General features: G+C 45.2%; 1 protein-coding gene and 1 pseudogene across 1 annotated transcript in view; one reads left to right on the forward strand and one right to left on the reverse strand.

The window, feature by feature from the left end:
• Positions 1–19,091, forward strand: part of ntrk1 (neurotrophic tyrosine kinase, receptor, type 1) — a 79,291-nt gene that overhangs the window by 37,354 nt on the left and 22,846 nt on the right. The window contains exons 11-13 of the mRNA XM_072460500.1: positions 15,066–15,215; positions 15,913–16,043; positions 16,167–16,339. Coding sequence (XP_072316601.1) covers positions 15,066–15,215; positions 15,913–16,043; positions 16,167–16,339 — 454 coding nt within the window. The remainder of the gene's footprint in view (positions 1–15,065; positions 15,216–15,912; positions 16,044–16,166; positions 16,340–19,091) is intronic.
• On the reverse strand, positions 5,479–6,904 carry LOC140373824 (tubulin alpha-1C chain pseudogene; annotated as a pseudogene).

Genomic DNA, 19,091 nt, shown 5'->3' on the forward strand with positions numbered 1-19,091 from the left:
CTACTGCTGCTGCTACTGCTACTGCTACTACTACTACTGCTACTGCTACTGCTGCTGCTGCTGCTGCTACTGCTACTGCTACTGCTACTGCTACTACTACTACTGCTACTGCTACTGCTACTGCTGCTACTACTACTACTACTGCTACTGCTACTAAAAATAGTAATATGTAATGACACAGTCACTTTTAGTTACCGAAGACTGTAATATCGTTACATTTTTGTCTAGATCTATTGTGTGGTGGAATTAGGGATATGATTTTTTTTACAATGTTTCTCACTCTCCTGCAGATACTTTTGCAAGAAACCAGAAAAACAATATCTAAAAAGACCAAAGGATTCAAGCAATAGCAAGAATGAAACAAAGATTGTCTACAAATACAAATACAAATCTTTGAATGACAAGCGACCTGTGATGCCCAAAAACGTGTGGGTGTAAAAATAAAACAGAACTAGACGCCGTGCAATAGCAACAAGCTTTCACCAAAAAAACGGGTTGGTTTAAAAATAAAGCATAAAGATTCCGGGTATGACGTCAACGTAAACGCGCACTCGCTCCGCTGTTACCGGAAAAAATCTTGTAAATCACGGTTTTACCCACACAATTCCAAGAAACAAAGTGCAAGAGATGACCAAACAAGGAACACAAACAACTGGTAACGCTACGGGAAGTAAACAAACAAAGCTGACGGTCCACGGCTCTGGAAAACAGCTCCGCCCCAGCGTTATGAACTGGGAAGGGGTTGTGTCCAGTTCTTTGTGAGGATTAAAACCAGGATTTACATGATCAGGTTTTGGGTTTGATGCATGTTTTCAGCATGAACACTTTTTGTTTTGTTCCTTTTATGTTGACCAGAAAGTTTGGATTACGGAAATTATGAATGGCAAAATCACTACAACAAAACATTTCGACTCTCATCCAAGAGTCATTGTCATCTGCAGCAGATTGATGAGAGACGTTTTGTTTTTCTAAAAACAGAGTCCAGACGATGCAACTGAATCTTTTTCTACAGTGGAACACTCCTGGACGAATGAGGGACCACACCCACATCAAAAACTAACCAAATTGTGTTATGGAAAGTTGTGCTGTTCATCATTTAGAGGCAAACAAGGGAGAGTGGCAGTGTTCCTTTTAAACCAAATATAATTTGAACAAAGTTTTAAATGTAAAGACAAAGAGGGCAGATATGTACTGGGTAAAGGCGCCATTAATGGGAAGGTTTTGTGTATGCTCCACCAGGGGGCGATATCACCTTCTATACAGAGACGATTGCAAACCACTCTGAGGGAACCCTGATCTGTGGTGGTGATTGGGATTTTTGCATCCAACCTACATTGGACGTGTAAAATTTGAGAGGCACTGGAGGAACAATACATAAGATGTTCCGTAAATGAATTGAAGAAGACAGGATTGATTGACATCTGGAGGGAGATATACCCATTTTCAGACTTTCCAGAATAGTCATCTATTCTGGAAAGTCATCTATTCCAGAATAGATGACTTTTTTTTTGTTATACTTCCGGGATATAGCTACGTTTTGAGTTGACACACCTCCCACCGCCTCTGCAAAACTCTGCTTTAAAATTGCCATTGCTCTGACCCTGTCTGTTGCAGTATCTGCTGCAGCAGCCGCTGAGCTGAAGGCAGTGGGACTAACTGGAGTCCTAACCTGAGGCTTGTGGGCGTAGAAGAAAGAGAACGAGGAAAGGATACAGATATAGAGATTATTATTGTAGAATAATCTTCTACAATAATCTTGTAGAAGATTATTCCTGAGCTCCTTGACGGCTCAGAAGTCCCTCCCATCACAATCAAAAGAGCCCATCGCCTGGACAACCAAGACCAGCAGCTGATAAACCACGAGGCCTGAGAATGAGGGTTCTTAACGATTGTGTGATGGAACGTGTCATGAAGGCTGCAAGGGTTAAAGGAGACCTCCAGGGTTAAAGGAGACCTCCAGGGTTAAAGGAGACCTCCAGGGTTAAAGGAGACCTCTAGGGTTAAAGGAGGCCTCCAGGGTTAAAGGAGACCTCTAGGGTTAAAGGAGGCCTCCAGGGTTAAAGGAGACCTCTAGGGTTAAAGGAGGCCTCCAGGGTTAAAGGAAACCTCCAGTACAAAGCCAAGTGTGTCTTCTTTGCTCCAGATATTCCATACGAGGTTCATCAACAACGGCATAAGTTTCACCACATCTGTGAAGAGCTCAGGAGGAGAAAACTGAGACATGGATTCTCTTTCCCCGCAACTCTTCTGGTGACTTTTGAAGGTACAAACTATGTCCTCAGAACACCAGGAGAAGCAGAGGTGCTCCTCAGAACACCAGAAGCAGAGGTGCTCCTCAGGAAGATATAAAATAGAGAACTAAAGAGTATGAGAGATGGAGACACCAGCGTGGGGCATGTGAGTTCAGGTTGTGGTCACATGTTGATACATTTCTTTTAATTTGAGACTAATGACATTATTTATTTGTTTTTAACATCAGACTTTATGCTCCATGTTGGCTGTCTGCTTGTGTACATAAACTCACTCTAAATACATCTACTCATCAATGTGGCAGAGGAATGCAGTGTTATTCAACTCAATTCAATTCAATCTATTTTGAAACATCCAAAATCACAACAGCAGTTGTCTCGGAGGGCAACAGTGAAAAACAGTTTAAACAATGTTTATATGGACTTAGCAATGTCCCAGCGTCCCCTGTTCTTTCTAAGGATTGGTGTTAGGAGCGACTGGGGAGTTTTATGGGGGGCCCTTCATTAGGATTGGACTTCCTTTACGATGCTTTTTCTTGATCAGGTTTTTGGGTTCGATGCCTGTTTCCAGCTTTAAAACCGAATAGTTTTTGAACAGAGTTTTGAATTTAAGGATAAAGAGGGCAGATATGTACTGGTTAAAGAGAACATTACTGGAAAGGTTTTCACTCTTTTGAATGTGTCTGCTCCACCAGGGGGCGATATAATTTTCCATGCTGATGTCATGGACCTGATTGTGAACCACTCTGAGGGAACCCTGATCTGTGGAGGAGATTGGAATCTTCACATTCAGCTACATTAGACGTGTGGAGCTCAAGAGGCTCTGGAGGAACAAGAAGTTCTGTATCTTATTGAAGAATATAGGACTGATTTAGCACGCCAGTATACTCATTTCCACATACAATCTATTCCAGAATATATTACTTTTTGTTCTCAATAAAGACAGATCTCAAATCTCTGAAGCAGATTTAGGTAAAATAGACCTAAGAGATCATGCTCCTGTCTACATTTCTGTAAATTTGAATGAAACATGGAATAACACAGTGCAGGTTCAGTAATGTGGTATTTAATGGTAAATACATTGTGTATAAATACAATGTGGTTGTATTTAATGGTAAATACAAAGCAGTTAACAAGTATTTTAGTAAATTTGTAGAGCACAATTAATTCAAGTGCCATTCAAAGTACTTTACAATGTTAAAACACATAGTACAGTGTAAGTCACAATGAATAAATAAAAACACAACACATTAACATGGTATTTAAAATAGTAAAAAACAGATAAAAGTATCAGTCATAGGCTGTTTTTCTAAAAACAGTGTCCAGACGATGCAACTGAATCTTTTTCTACAATTGACCTCTACTGGATGAATGAGGGATTACACCAACTTGCTTCAAAACCTGAATTAATTTTAAAATCTACAGTGAGGAAAATAAGTATTTGAACACCCTGCAAATTTGCATGTTCTCCCACTTAGAAATTATGGAGGGGTCTCAAATGTTCATTGTAGGTGCATTTCCACTGTGAGACAGAATAAAAAAGAAAATCCTGAAATCACATTATTACATTACAGTATGATTTTCAAATAATTGAATTGCTGCAAAGAAGAATTTGAACACCTGTCAATCAGCAAGAAATCTACCTTTAAAAAGTCCACTTATTAATCTAAATTAGTATCACCTGTTTGAGCTTGTTAGCTGCATAAAGACCCCTGTCCACCCCACAATCAGTCAGACTCACACTACTGCCATGGGCAAAGCCAAAGAGCTGTCAAAAGACCCGAGACTAAACTGTAGACCTCCACAAGGCTGGAAAGGGCAATTGACAAGCATCTTGGTGAAAAAACTGTCTGAGCATCTATCCAGCCATCTTATTCCGCTTATCCGGGGCTGGGTCGTGGGGACAGCAGTGTAAAAAGGAACTCCAAGATTTTTCTCATCCCAGACACTTCTTCTAACTCCTCTGGGGGATCACGAGGTGTTCTGCCCGTAACACCTCCCCAGGGAGGTGCCCACGAGGCATCCGGAACAGATGCCTGAGACACCTCAGCTGAGATGCATGAACTCCTCCACTTGGGGCAAGGACTCCACACCCAAAAAAGATTAAGAGATGCTGATATGATCCCAGTTGCTTCACAGTCGGCTCAAACCGTCACAGTGCATGTTGCAGGTCCGAGTTTATGCTCAGGACATCATCGTCTGCAAACAGCAGCGATGAGATCCTGTGGTCCCCAAACCGTGTCCAGGATATGTGGACGGAAATCAACAACAAATTCAATCATTGACCTCCGGCCTAGGGTGTCCTGGTGCCACGTGCACTGATGGACCTTGTGCTTGAACATGGTGTTCGGTATGGACAATCCGTGGCTAGCACAGAAGTCCAATTACTGAACACTGCTCGGGGAGGCCTTTCTTCCTGATCACCCCTCATGTGTCACTGCCGTTGCCGGGTACTCTGCACTGCTTTTTGGCCCGTAGGCCTACACAGTGAAAGACCTATGCCCCAACCCTAAGGTGTAGGGACTCTCTCATTCACCGTGGTGGCTGAGCTGTGGGGCTATAAGCCAATATTTAGGTATAAACTCCACTCGCCGAGTGAAGAAGAATGAGCACCATCCCAAGACCACCATCCCTGAAGCATGGGGGTGGAAACATCATGCTTTGGGGGTGCTTTTCTGCACAGGGGACAGGACAACTGCACTGTGTTGAGAATTAATGGGGACATTTATTGCAAGATTTTGTACAACAACCTCCTTCCCTCAGTCAGAGCATTGGCGATAGGTCATGGCTGGGTCTTCCAACATGACAATGTTGATCCCCAAGCACTCCAAGCCAGGATAAGCAGGGAGTGCCTCATAAGAAGCATATCAAGGTTCTAGATTGGCCTAGCCAGTCTCCAGACCTAAATCCAATCTTCAGAGGGAGCTAGAACTCTGTGTTGCTCAGCAACAGCCCTGAAACTGATCTAGAGAAGATCTGTGTGGAGGAGTGGCCAAAATTCCTGCTGCAGTGTGTGCAAACCTGGTCAATAACTACAGGAAACCTTTGACCTCTGCCGTAGTAAAAAAAAAAAAAAGTAAAAACATTTCTTTTCTTAAGTGTTCAAATACTTATTTGTAGCAATAACATACAAAAAAAAAAAATTAAAAAATCATAGAATGTGATTTCTGGGGAAAAAAAGAAGCAAAATCGCCGGGTGTTCAAATACTTACTTTCCTCACTGTATATAAAAAATATTTCTAGCTAATAAAGAACAGAACAATTAATAGCCTTGAACAGTTCAATACAAGTTAATAATCCTCTCCCTCATCTCCTCCCTCCACAGAGTCAGCTCCCACTTCCTCATAATCTTTCTCTAAGGCAGCCATGTCCTCTCTGGCCTCGGAGAACTCTCCCTCTTCCATCCCTTCTCCCACATACCAGTGCACAAAGGCACGCTTGGCGTACATCAGGTCGAACTTGTGGTCCAATCTGGCCCAGGCCTCTGCGATGGCCGTGGTGTTGCTCATCATGCACACGGCTCTCTGCACTTTGGCCAGGTCTCCTCCAGGGACCACTGTGGGGGGCTGAAAGTTGATGCCCACCTTGAAACCTGTGGGACACCAGTCGACAAACTGGATGTTGCGCTGGGTCTTAATGGAGGCAATGGCAGAGTTGACATCTTTGGGGACCACATCTCCTCTGTAAAGCAGGCAGCAGGCCATGTACTTGCCATGACGTGGGTCACATTTGACCATCTGGTTGGCGGGCACAAAGCACGCATTGGTAATGTCAGCTACTGTCATTTGCTCATGATAAGCCTTCTCAGCAGAGATGACTGGGGCATAGTTGGCCAAAGGGAAGTGGATACGAGGATAGGGAACTAGGTTGGTCTGAAACTCTGCAAGATCCACATTGAGAGCACCATCAAAGCGAAGAGAAGCTGTTATTGTGGACACAATCTGACTCATGAGCCTGTTCAAATTGGTGTAGGTTGGGCGCTCAATATCAAGGTTTCTATGGCAGATGTCATAGACGGCTTCATTATCTACCATGAAGGCACAGTCGGAGTGCTCCAGAGTAGTGTGGGTGGTCAAAATGGCGTTGTAGGGCTCCACCACAGCAGTGGACACCTGAGGAGCAGGATAGATTGAGAACTCCAGCTTGGACTTCTTGCCATAGTCGACAGAAAGACGCTCCATCAGCAAAGAAGTGAAGCCAGAGCCAGTTCCACCGCCAAAGCTGTGAAACACCAGGAAACCCTGCAGACCTGTGCACTGGTCAGCCAGCTTTCGAACCCTATCCAGTACTTGGTCAATAATTTCTTTGCCAATTGTGTAATGCCCACGAGCATAGTTGTTAGCAGCATCTTCTTTGCCAGTAATGAGTTGCTCAGGGTGAAATAGGTGACGGTACGTGCCAGAACGTACCTCATCTATTACAGTTGGCTCTAGGTCAACAAACACGACTCTGGGCACATGTTTTCCTGCCCCTGTTTCACTGAAAAAGGTGTTAAAAGAGTCATCTCCTCCGCTTACAGTCTTGTCACTGGGCATCTGTCCATCAGGTTGAATGCCATGCTCCAAACAATAGAGCTCCCAGCATGCATTACCAATCTGCACACCGGCCTGCCCCACATGCACCGAGATGCACTCACGCATTATTCACGGTTTGGTTAGAGAAGTTTATGAACACTTCCGTCTTTGCCTCAGGCTTTTCTGCACAATCAACCAGATTCAATGATCTGTTGTTGTTGTTGTTGTGTTACTTTTAATGGCGGTTGGTAGCTAACTGAAAAGGTGCGTTTATCGCCACTTACTGTAGTTGTACGTCTTCAAAGTATGTTTTACGTTATACCATAGAAAGAGAGAGGAGAGAGAAAGAGAGAATCGCAGTGTTCTTTGGTGTTTTACGGCGGGTGAAATCCAAGTGTAAGATTACCGCCAGACTTTATTAGTTAGACTTTATTCCAGAGCTGACTCTTCACATCAACAGATTCAATGAGCTGTTGTTGTGTTGTTCCTTGATGGCATCATCATTGAATTACTGCATAATAAAGCAGTCACGACATCATCGTCAGTGACATCATCATCATGGCATGTGTGTTGATGTAATACGTAACACTTGGAAGAGACAGAATACATTCTACGGAATAAAGTCTGTTGGTAATATGACACTTGGATACCAACCGCCATAAAACAACAACAACATAACACTTGGATACCAACTGCACGGTGGGCAGTTTGGAGGGACAGGAGATGGCGGTGGGTAGTGGATCGATGGGCAGTAGCGATATGGACAGCGAGGAGGAGCAACCTTTTCTGGCTCTTGGTGCCTGGAAACGTAAAAGGTCCTTTAGAGGGTTCTGGCAGTGAGAAGCAGGATGAAGCTGCTATTATCGAGGATGAGAGCAAAGAGTGTAAGGTGATCATAAAGCTTGCACAGGATAATGCATCCTTTAAGGAGTGCAGTCCAGTGGCATTGACGACGAGCCTAAATAAGGCTGTGGGAATGGTCAAGGATGCAGGAGTCCTTAGAGATGGCTCCCTGTTGGTTGTGTGCAAAGACATGGCTCAGCAAAGGAATGCGATTGGGAGTAAAAGTCTGGGTGGAAAGAACATTCTTGTTTCAGACACTGAAAGAAACACGGTCAGAGGAGTTCTCACAGGCGTCCCTACGATGGTGACTGTAGATGAAGTAAAGGAGAATTTAACTGGAGCTAAGGTTGTGGACGCTAGACGGTTGAAGACGACCCGGTTTGGAGAAAGATGTGACATTCTGTCGGTAATGATAAAACTTGAAGGGAGGTGCCTGCCTAATAAGGGGTTCATTGGATTCATGAGCTATGGCGTAAGGCCATATGTTCCGCTACCCCTGCGTTGCTTCAAGTGCCAGCGTTTTGGGCATGTTGCAGCGGTCTGCAGAGGGAAGCAAAGATGTTGTAAATGTGCAGGAGATCACGAGTATGGGAAGTGTGACGAAGGAGCAAAACTGAAGTGCTCTAACTGTGGAGAAGAACATAGCTCTGCCTACGGGGGATGCGAATTTAGCAAAAGAGCTGCTGAGGTGCAGAAAATGAAGGTCTCTCAAGGTATATCCTATGCAGATGCAGTCAAGAAAGTTTCAAGTGACGAGGTTAAAGTAAATACAGAGAGAGAAGCCAGCGCTGCTCCCAAAAAGTGTGAAGGTTCCAAGTGTGGAGGTTCCAAGTGTGAAGGTTCAAAGTGTGAAGGTTCCAAGTGTGAAGGTTCCAAGTGTGAAGGTTCCAAGTGTGAAGGTTCCAAGTGTGGAGGTTCCAAGTGTGGAGGTTCCAAGCGTGAAGGTTCCAAGCGTGAAGGTTCCAAGCGTGAAGGTTCCAAGCGTGGAGGTTCGAAGCGTGGAGGTTCGAAGCGTGGAGGTTCGAAGCGTGAAGGTTCGAAGCGTGAAGGTTCCAAGCGTTAAGGTTCCAAGTATGGAGGTTCCAAGTATGGAGGTTCCAAGTGTGGAGGTTCCAAGTGTGGAGGTTCCAAGCGTGGAGGTTCCAAGCGTGAACCTCCACGCTTGGAACCTCCATCTTTCAATCCGGCCCACCAAGCTTGTCCAAGTAATATTAAAAAATACTAATATTAAAAATAATAATGAAATATAGCCGCAAGCGGCAATGATTGGCCCTCGCTACGCCGCCGCCACGCTGTCACATCTTCTTCCCTTTGTTTTACCATCAAAAAGCAATTTTATTTTGAATTCTTGGCAAAATGTGCGGCTTTGCCGCACAGACACCGTGACTCTTTGAATAAAAATGTGGATAACTTTTGATGGTCCACCCCTGAAGATGAGTCTCACCAAATTTCAGGTTAATAGGGCTAAAGCCCTGGGAGGAGTTTGTGAAAGTCTAAAGTGTAAACATGTTCTGGCGATTTCCCCATTGGAATAACGTGGGAGGTTTCGGTCATCGTTACGGCAACGCCATAACAATTATGACATGGGTCTCATTGACTTTTTTGATGGGGATGCTAAAATTGAGTTGTGTGTCAAATTTCATATAATTTCGCAAAACTAAACATTTAACCTCCATATAAAATCTGTAGGGGGCGCTGTGGCTCCAAATTAATTTATTTCACTTCAAGTAGGTTTAGGGCAAAGAGTTTAACAACTGATTCTAATTTGACGCAATTCGGACTTTATCTGCGCAAACGGCAGAAATGTTAAATTTGGGAGATTTCTGAAATTCTTGCTACAGTTTGCGGCTTCGCCGCACAGAGACAGTGAGAGGTATCAATGTAATTTGGATAACTTTTGATGTCCCACTCCTCAGTAGCATTTTCACCAAATTTCAGCTTTTTAGGGCCAACGCCCTGGGAGGAGTTCATAAAAGTACGACGTTTGGAAAAACTCCGAAGTCATGTTTAGCCATTTTTGAAGCAATATGGCCGACATTTGGTTGGGCGAACGGCGTTGCCGTAATAATATTTTTTACTTCTCTTGTCACCATCTACCTCTGCGCCAAATTTCATGATTCTACGATCAGATTTTTTTTGGGTCATTTCCCATCTCTCAATGCATTTTTGGTACATTTGGGGGCGCTGACGCGCCAATTTTTTTATTTTAGAGAAGGGAAATAGCCAGAATGTAGAGAGGCACGATTTTTAGAGGTGTGCAAATTTTTGTGACTTTTCGTCAATGTTCACTGGGTGAAAAATAGGGGGGTTGGTCCCGAGAAGAAGAAGAAGAAGAAGAAAGAATTAAAGCCGCAAGCGGCATCCAACGGCCCTCGCAGGCCGCCGGCCTTCCGACTCTGCTCTCTGCATTTTACAGAGATGGCGCTAACGCAATTGTCTAAGAACTAAGACAGTGACACATTGGACATGTACAATGCTGTGCTTAACCAGTGCAAATGAACACAAATGTCGGTCGAATGTGCAGCTCCAGCGCACAGAGACCGTGACACTTGGAATAAAAATATGGATAACTTTTGATGCCCCGCTTGTGTAGATGATTCTCCCCAAATATGAACTTGATCGGGTAATCGCCCTAGGAGGAGTTTGTTAAAGTGTGAAGTGTAAAAATGTGGTCATTTTAGAGATTTTGCGGTTTCCCCATAGGGATAACATGGGATGTTTCTGTCATCGCTACGGCTACGCTTTACCAAATATGACTTTGGCTCCCATACTTTTATTTTGGGGATGGCAAATGAGAATTGTGTGCAAAATGTCATGTCATTTGGAAAAACTCTTGTTTATAGGCCACTCTGAAGGCCAAATAGTCCAAATTCTGCGAAAAGTTTGCGGCTCAGCTGCACAGAGACCGTAAATGTTATCCATAAAATTTGAATAACTTTTGATGCCCCACTTGTATAGAGGAGGTACACCGATTTTGAGATCGGTGGGCCAAACGCACTAGGAGGAGTTGGTTAAAGTGTGAAGCGTAAATGTGAACATTTCAAGGATTTGGCGTTTTTCCCATTTGTGACAGTATATTTGCAGCTCCACGGCACAGAGACCGTACCACTTAAAATCAAAATATGGATAACTTTTGATGCCCCGTTTGTGTAGATGATTTTCCCCAAATATGAGCTTGATCGGGCAAAACGCCCTAGGAGGAGTTCGTCAAAGTTTGACGTGAACAAAATGGCTAACACAGCGTGTTTTCATTTTCAAAGGAAGATGGCGGGCATAGGGTAATTCTGGGGGCGTGGCCACAATAATATTTGTTTTTTGTCCTCACAAGAGGAATGCGTGTTCCGAATTTCGTAGCTCTACGACAAAGTTGACCTCGGGGCGTCTCCCATAGGCGCAATGTATTTTGACTTTTGTCGGTGGCGTTGTTACGCCATTTTTTAACGAAAAAAAAAATGGCCCAGAAAAAACAAAATTTTTCGCCGATTTTGAATTTTGGGTAAAGTTTGGTGAGTTTTTGAGCATGTTCAGGGGGTCAAATTAGAGCTCAAAAAGCAGAAGAACAAGAAAAATAATAAAAAATATAGCCGCAAGCGGCAATGATCGGCCCTCGCTACGCCGCCGCCACGCCGCAAGAGGAGGGGGCGCTAACGCGCCCCAATTGTCCTTTTATTACGCCTACTGCTGAATCTGTGACGCTGTCACATCTTCTCCCCTTTGTTTTACCATCAAAAAGCTATTTTATTTTGAATTCTTGGCAAAATGTGCGGCTTTGCCGCACAGACACCGTGACTCTTTGAATAAAAATGTGGATAACTTTTGATGGTCCACCCCTGAAGATGAGTCTCACCAAATTTCAGGTTAATATGTCTAACGCCCTAAGAGGAGTTTGTGAAAGTCTAAAGTGTAAACATGTTCTGGCGATTTCCCCATTGGAATAACGTGGGAGGTTTCGGTCATCGTTACGGCAACGCCATAACAATTATGACATGGGTCTCATTGACTTTTTTGATGGGGATGCTAAAATTGAGTTGTGTGTCAAATTTCATATAATTTCGCAAAACTAAACATTTAACCTCCATATAAAATCTGTAGGGGGCGCTGTGGCTCCAAATTAATTTATTTCACTTCAAGTAGGTTTAGGGCAAAGAGTTTAACAACTGATTCTAATTTGACGCAATTCGGACTTTATCTGCGCAAACGGCAGAAATGTTAAATTTGGGAGATTTCTGAAATTCTTGCTACAGTTTGCGGCTTTGCCGCACAGAGACCGTGAGAGGTATCAATGTAATTTGGATAACTTTTGATGTCCCACTCCTCAGTAGCATTTTCACCAAATTTCAGCTTTTTAGGGCCAACGGCCTGGGAGGAGTTCGTAAAAGTACGACGTTTGGAAAAACTCCGAAGTCATGTTTAGCCATTTTTGAAGCAATATGGCCGACATTTGGTTGGGCGGACGGCGTTGCCGTAATAATATTTTTTACTTCTCTTGTCACCATCTACCTCTGCGCCAAATTTCATGATTCTACGATCAGATTTTTTTTGGGTCATTTCCCATCTCTCAATGCATTTTTGGTACATTTGGGGGCGCTGACGCGCCAATTTTTTTTATTTTAGAAAAGGGAAATAGCCAGAATGTAGAGAGGCACGATTTTTAGAGGTGTGAACATTTTTGTGACTTTTCGTCAATGTTCACTGGGTGAAAAATAGGGGGGTTGGTCCCGAGAAGAAGAAGAAGAAGAAGAAGAAGAAGAAGAAGAAGAAGAAGAAGAAGAAAGAATAATATTCCGATGCGAAAACAATGTTTCCCATTTTTCAAATGTCATAAACTATACATTTTCGGAAAGCGCTCGCGCTTTCCTACTTCATGGTGTGGGTCCCTGGTCACTGACGGGTACTTTCGTTAATTTTGAGTGGGCTCCGCCCACTTTGTGTTTTTGGCCCTCTATACAGTAATAATGTTCATTTTTTGCATTACATGCTTATATGCACGGAACATGCAAGAGATGGGGAACGTATTTGTGAGGTACTTAGCGCAAATGAGTGCTTTACATTGAGATGACGACCGCTTCGCGGTCGTCATCTCAATGTAAAGTGCTCGTTTAGTGCGCACTTTTGCACGGGCTTCGCCCGTTTACAACGGTAATGTTCCATTTTCCTAATACTAATTAGTATGCACGGGGCGTGCATGAGTGAAGGAGTGCGTTAGTGAGTGTTTGGAAGTGGGCGAGCGCTTCGCGCTCGATTTATAGATTCAATAGCCTATATTTGACAGAAAAGGGATATTTTATTTGATATTTAATTTTTTGGATTTTTTTTTTTCACACCTATGATCGCCGGCCCTCCGCTACTGGCCTGGATTCAAATATGGCCCTCGGAGGAAAATAATTGCCCCCCCCTGCCTTAGGCCAAGAGGTCTAATGTCTAACGTAAAGGCAACGTCTAACGTCTAAAGTGTAAAGCCTACAGTCTAACGTCCAACGTCCAATGTCTAAAGTCTAAGACCTACAACTGCAGTAGGTGGCGTAATGTAACACTTGGATACCAACTGCCCTAAAACACCAAAGAAGAAGAAAAACGTTCTCTCTTTCTCAGTTTTTTTCTTTTTCCTTTTTTACGGTATAGTGTAAAACACATACTTTGAAGACGTACAACTACACTAGGTGGCGGTAAATGCACCTTTGCAGTTGGCTGCCAACCGCCATTAAAAGTAACACAACAACTCTCTCCTCTCTCTTTTCCCCCTCTCTTCTATTTTCTTGTCTTTCTTTTTTTGACAGCGTAAAACACATACTTTGAAGACGTACAACAACAGTAGGTGGCAGTAATGGAACACTTGGATACCAACTGCCATAAAACACCAAAGGAGAAGAGCATGGCCACTGTACAGAATATAGATGTATTACGAGGAATTACCTTGACCTATGTCATATGGGTGGGGAGTCCTTGCCCCAAGTGGAGGAGTTCAAGTATCTCGGGGTCTTGTTCACGAGTGAGTGAAGGATGGAGCGTGAGATCGACAGTTGGATCGGTGCAGCGGCTGCAGTGATGCAGTCGCTGCATCGGACCGTTGTGGTAAAGAAGGAGCTGAGTTCAAAGACAAAGCTCTCGATTTACCGGTCGGTCTACGTTCTGACCTCACCTATGGTCATGAGCTTTGGGTAGTGACCAAAAGAACAAGATCGCGGATACAAGCGGTCGAAATGAGTTTCCTCCGCCGTGTGGCTGGGCGCTCCCTTAGAGATAAGGTGAGGAGCTCAGCCACACGGGGGGAGCTTGGAGTAGAGTCGCTGCTCCTCCAGCTGAGGTGGCTCGGAGGAGTTGGAAGAAGTGTCTGGGGAGAAGGAAGTCTGGGAGTCCCTGCTTAGACTGCTGCCCTTGTGATCCAGCCCTGGATAAGATGGTGGATGTCATATTTGTGCTCGTATCCAGCCAGGAAGTACAAATATAAACTAAAATGGTCAAACTGGAGAGAAATAGGCAAAATGTTTCGTCAAATCTGAAATATAAATGTGTCGGACCTGTCGGACCTGTCGGACCTGTCATACAGACTTCAGAGTTCAGTGATGTGGTGAAGTGTCAAAACATTTAATCAGGTTTAATGTTGTTCTTTTGAATAGTTTATCGTGGTGTTGGACCTAATTTCACAAAAATATGATCTTGAATGAAAAAAGTAAATAGCAAATAGACTTGACCCTCACTTTGGGAACCACTGCTGTAAGTGACAAATCTTTCCAAATTCGATTGCAAACTGTGTTTTCTAGACCTAACATAGAAACAAGTCCATGAAGGTCGTGGCTTGGCTCAGGGAAAAACATTTTGTGTCCAAATTGTGAAAAAAGTACTTTCAGATTTTCTCAAGGGGAAAATATTACTGGAGGACCTTGCACTTTGAGTTGTGCCTGATGAAAAGTGGCTTAGTCTAAACTGATGTTTTTATCAGGAGGCACGTTCCCTGAGGCTGCTCTACAGTGAAGATTGGAGCAGAGCGCTGATCTTTGATTACTGCTCCTGTAGCCTCCTCCTCTGGCCGGCCCATTATCAGGGCTGGGCAGATGGGTGATGGGCACATGATTTATGGAAAGGGCCCTGTGTTTACAGCTCAAGCTCCTAAGTGGCTCTGATTGCCTGAGTGTTCTGCTCCTGTCTGCTTGTCCGCTGCCAGCGCTGTCTTTGTTGTTCCATTGTGCGTGGGCCCCAGGGGCCATGCGGTTGGCTCGCTGAGTGGGCCTTTACAATTTGGCACTGCTCTTTGGGCTTTTAATCGGCCCGGCTAACCACTCTGAGCTGCCCTATTGTTACTGTAGCCTGATTGCTCTGCAGCGTGAAGGTGATTTTTAGCTCTTCATTCGTCTCAATGGTTGAGTTTGGGCTGTTTGTATGATACACAAAGAAGATTAATATTTTCTTATTTGTTTTGAAAGTATATACATTCAAACCTTTCCCTGTCACTCGTCCTCAGGCTCTTCTGTTCTGGGCACAGAGGATGAGGCTGTGTCCCTGCACTTCATGAAGGGCAACAGCCCCCCATCCTCCGACGAAGATTCAGGATTGTCCAGCTTTGTGGAGAACCCTCAATACTTCTGCGGCATCATCAAGGACAAGGACATGTGTAAGTACTTCATGGCTATAGAATTTTTTTTTATTCAATGTAGGTTTCAAATGTTTAATGCCTATTTTTGTATCGTGTAGCTCTGGGTCAGATAAAATACTCACTGTCATGTGTTTGCTGTATTTCAGTGTGCCCTTGAAATCCAAGACAAATTTCCCAATGAGGAGATAACAAAGGCTTAAATTATCCTATCTTATCCTAAGTGTCCACACAGACAAGCCATGCTTTAAGGCAAATTGAAAAAATGTATTTGCAGGTATTTATGACACATCGGCTGAACAGAAGGGCTGTCAGACAACTGCATCGACTGTTTGGAAAATGAGTGTGGTTAATTTTAATATCATTTCTCTTTTGTGAAATGAAGATTTCATTGCCACTGTAGAGTTGATATCTCCACAGCAACACCATAGCAACCGCAGTTTGCCTTCACATGGGGGAGAGCTCAGCAGCAGAACCTCTAATGAAGTTTGTAAAGTTCAAGCTCATAAGAAGGTTCTCCTTGTTCTTAGTGTTCTAGGTGAAAGAACAAATTAAGTTAGTATGAATTGGCCTTAATTGTCTACAAAGACAAAGACCTGTGTGAGAGGAGGCCCTTTAAAGAGAGTGAGTTCGCCCTGACTTTTACCTGAGACTAGGACCTTGGACTTTATGATGCTCCAGAGTGTCATGAGTGTTTCTGGTTGCTGGTTGTGTGCAGGCGTGCAGCACATCAAGCGGCAGGACATCACGCTGAAGTGGGAACTTGGAGAGGGGGCGTTTGGAAAGGTTTACCTGGCCGAGTGCGCCAACCTAAGCCCGGACAGCGACAAGATGCTGGTCGCCATCAAGGTACTGATGTCACCCTGGTCATTTTACAGCAAAAGATCACACTTCCAAAGGGATTTTCATGTGCTGTCCCTCTTGTTGTGCTGGTTAGTATAATGAGTTTGATAACTGGTGGTGTCCTCTCAGACTCTGAAAGATGCCAATGAGTCCACACGGCAGGATTTCCAGAGAGAGGCGGAGCTGCTCACGGTCTTGCAGCACCAGCACATTGTGCGCTTTTACGGCGTGTGCACGGACGGGGAGCCGCTCGCCATGGTGTTCGAGTACATGCGCCACGGGGACCTCAACCGCTTCCTCCGGTTAGTACTCACTAAAAAGAGAAAATAAACTGTTCTGTGTGATTTTTTCACAGTTCCAATAACAGTTCAACAAGTACTTTAGCCAAGCTTACGAGAAAAGTACTGTACTCATATACAACAATAACTGTGTTTGAACCATTTTTTATTTTTAATATAGGCCTTTCTACCTCCAATTTAAAAGTTTAAGTTCACTTCAGGTGGATTTTGATTTATGAACACGTCACTCAAAGCAAGTTTTGAAAGGCATAAACTCATGATGTGAATATTAACCTACATGATGCAGACACAGGTTATGAACAAAGCCAAAGTAATAGAGGAGCACAGGTAAACACTGTTTCACTACATAGTGTAAAGTTCACGCTAAAAACAAAAACATGTGGGCCAACAAATAACTTGTCCAGAGAAACACGTAAGTACTTTGTTATCAGTTTGTACTTTTCATGAGAAGAGAAACATCCAGCGATGTAGTCAAGCACTGCAGGACTTTAGAAGTCTTTTTCTACTTCAGTGCATTACTTTGGCAGTGAAGTTTAAACAACCTGCTCAGTTGTGGGTGCGACAAAAATGATTTTATCTCACTAAGCTTGTTTAAGCAGTGACACCTGTGTGCCGGCCCCACCTTAAAACGGCTTAATGTGCCTTGCAAGGCGGTGGTGAAAAGCACCTGCAGCGCCTTCATGGACTACAAAGTCCAAATGAATGATGGGAAAAGCAGTGGTGTGTAAGGCGTGAGGAGACGGCACACTGACAGCTGATGGGGCCAGATCTGTTTTGAACAGAAGTGACACTCTGCAGTTTAGAACCGTTCCTCCTCCTCTCTCTTCATCTCATTCATCTACTTTTACTCTATGTCATCCCAGAGGGTTCAAACGAGAGGTCATGGGTGTTGTACAATACAGGCAGCATAAGTCATATTTTGATGTGCCAAGTTTCACCATTTTCACCATAACTCAAGACCAAGTTTAGAGCTCATTGTGCAGCTCCCCAAACACATGTGCAGCTCCCCAAACACATGTGCAGCTCCCCAAACACATGTGCAGCTCCCCACGCACATGTGCAGCTCCCCACGCACATGTGCAGCTCCCCAAACACATGTGCAGCTCCCCACGCACATGTGCAGCTCCCCAAACACATGTGCAGCTCCCCAAACACATGTGCAGCTCCCCACGCACATGTGCAGCTCCCCACGCACATGTGCAGCTCCCCAAACACATGTGCAGCTCCCCAAACACATGTGCAGCTCCCCAAACACATGTGCAGCTCCCCACGCACATGTGCAGCTCCCCAAACACATGTGCAGCTCCCCAAACACATGTGCAGCTCCCCACGCACGTGTGCAGCTCCCCAAACACATGTGCAGCTCCCCAAACACGTGTGCAGCTCCCCAAACACATGTGCAGCTCCCCAAACACATGTGCAGCTCCCCAAACACATGTGCAGCTCCCCAAACACATGTGCAGCTCCCCACGCACATGTGCAGCTCCCCAAACACATGTGCAGCTCCCCACGCACATGTGCAGCTCCCCAAACACATGTGCAGCTCCCCAAACACGTGTGCAGCTCCTCAAACACATGTGCTGCTCCCCAAACACGTGTGCAGCTCCCGAAACACATGTGCAGCTCCCCAAACACATGTGCAGCTCCCCAAACACGTGTGCAGCTCCCCAAGCACGTGTGCAGCTCCCCAAACACATGTGCAGCTCCCCAAACACGTGTGCAGCTCCCCAAACACATGTGCAGCTCCCCAAACACGTGTGCAGCTCCCCAAACACGTGTGCAGCTCCCCAAGCACGTGTGCAGCTCCCCAAACACATGTGCAGCTCCCCAAACACGTGTGCAGCTCCCCAAACACGTGTGCAGCTCCCCACGCACATGTGCAGCTCCCCAAACGCATGTGCAGCTCCCCAAACACATGTGCAGCTCCCCAAACACAGCAGCTCCCCAAGCACATGTGCAGCTCCCCAAACACGTGTGCAGCTCCCCAAACACGTGTGCAGCTCCCCAAACACATGTGCAGCTCCCCAAACACGTGTGCAGCTCCCCAAGCACGTGTGCAGCTCCCCAAACACATGTGCAGCTCCCCAAACACGTGTGCAGCTCCCCAAACACATGTGCAGCTCCCCAAACACGTGTGCAGCTCCCCAAACACGTGTGCAGCTCCCCAAGCACGTGTGCAGCTCCCCAAACACATGTGCAGCTCCCCAAACACGTGTGCAGCTCCCCAAACACGTGTGCAGCTCCCCACGCACATGTGCAGCTCCCCAAACGCATGTGCAGCTCCCCAAACGCATGTGCAGCTCCCCAAACGCATGTGCAGCTCCCCAAACGCATGTGCAGCTCCCCAAACACATGTGCAGCTCCCCAAACACATGTGCAGCTCCCCACGCACATGTGCAGCTCCCCAAACACATGTGCAGCTCCCCAAACACGTGTGCAGCTCCCCAAACACGTGTGCAGCTCCCCAAACACGTGTGCAGCTCCCCAAACACATGTGCAGCTCCCCAAACACATGTGCAGCTCCCCACGCACATGTGCAGCTCCCCACGCACATGTGCAGCTCCCCAAACACATGTGCAGCTCCCCAAACACATGTGCAGCCCCCCAAACATGTGTGCAGCTCCACACGCACATGTGCAGCTCCTCAAACACATGTGCAGCTCCCCACGCACATGTGCAGCTCCCCAAACACATGTGTTTGGGGAGCTCCCCAAACACGTGTGCAGCTCCCCAAACACATGTGCAGCTCCCCAAA

This window comes from Eucyclogobius newberryi, unplaced genomic scaffold, assembly GCF_026437365.1.
Source record: "Eucyclogobius newberryi isolate DKJ021-1_F unplaced genomic scaffold, fEucNew1.0.hap1 SCAF_3, whole genome shotgun sequence".
In the NCBI taxonomy this organism is placed as follows: Eukaryota; Metazoa; Chordata; class Actinopteri; order Gobiiformes; family Gobiidae; genus Eucyclogobius; species Eucyclogobius newberryi.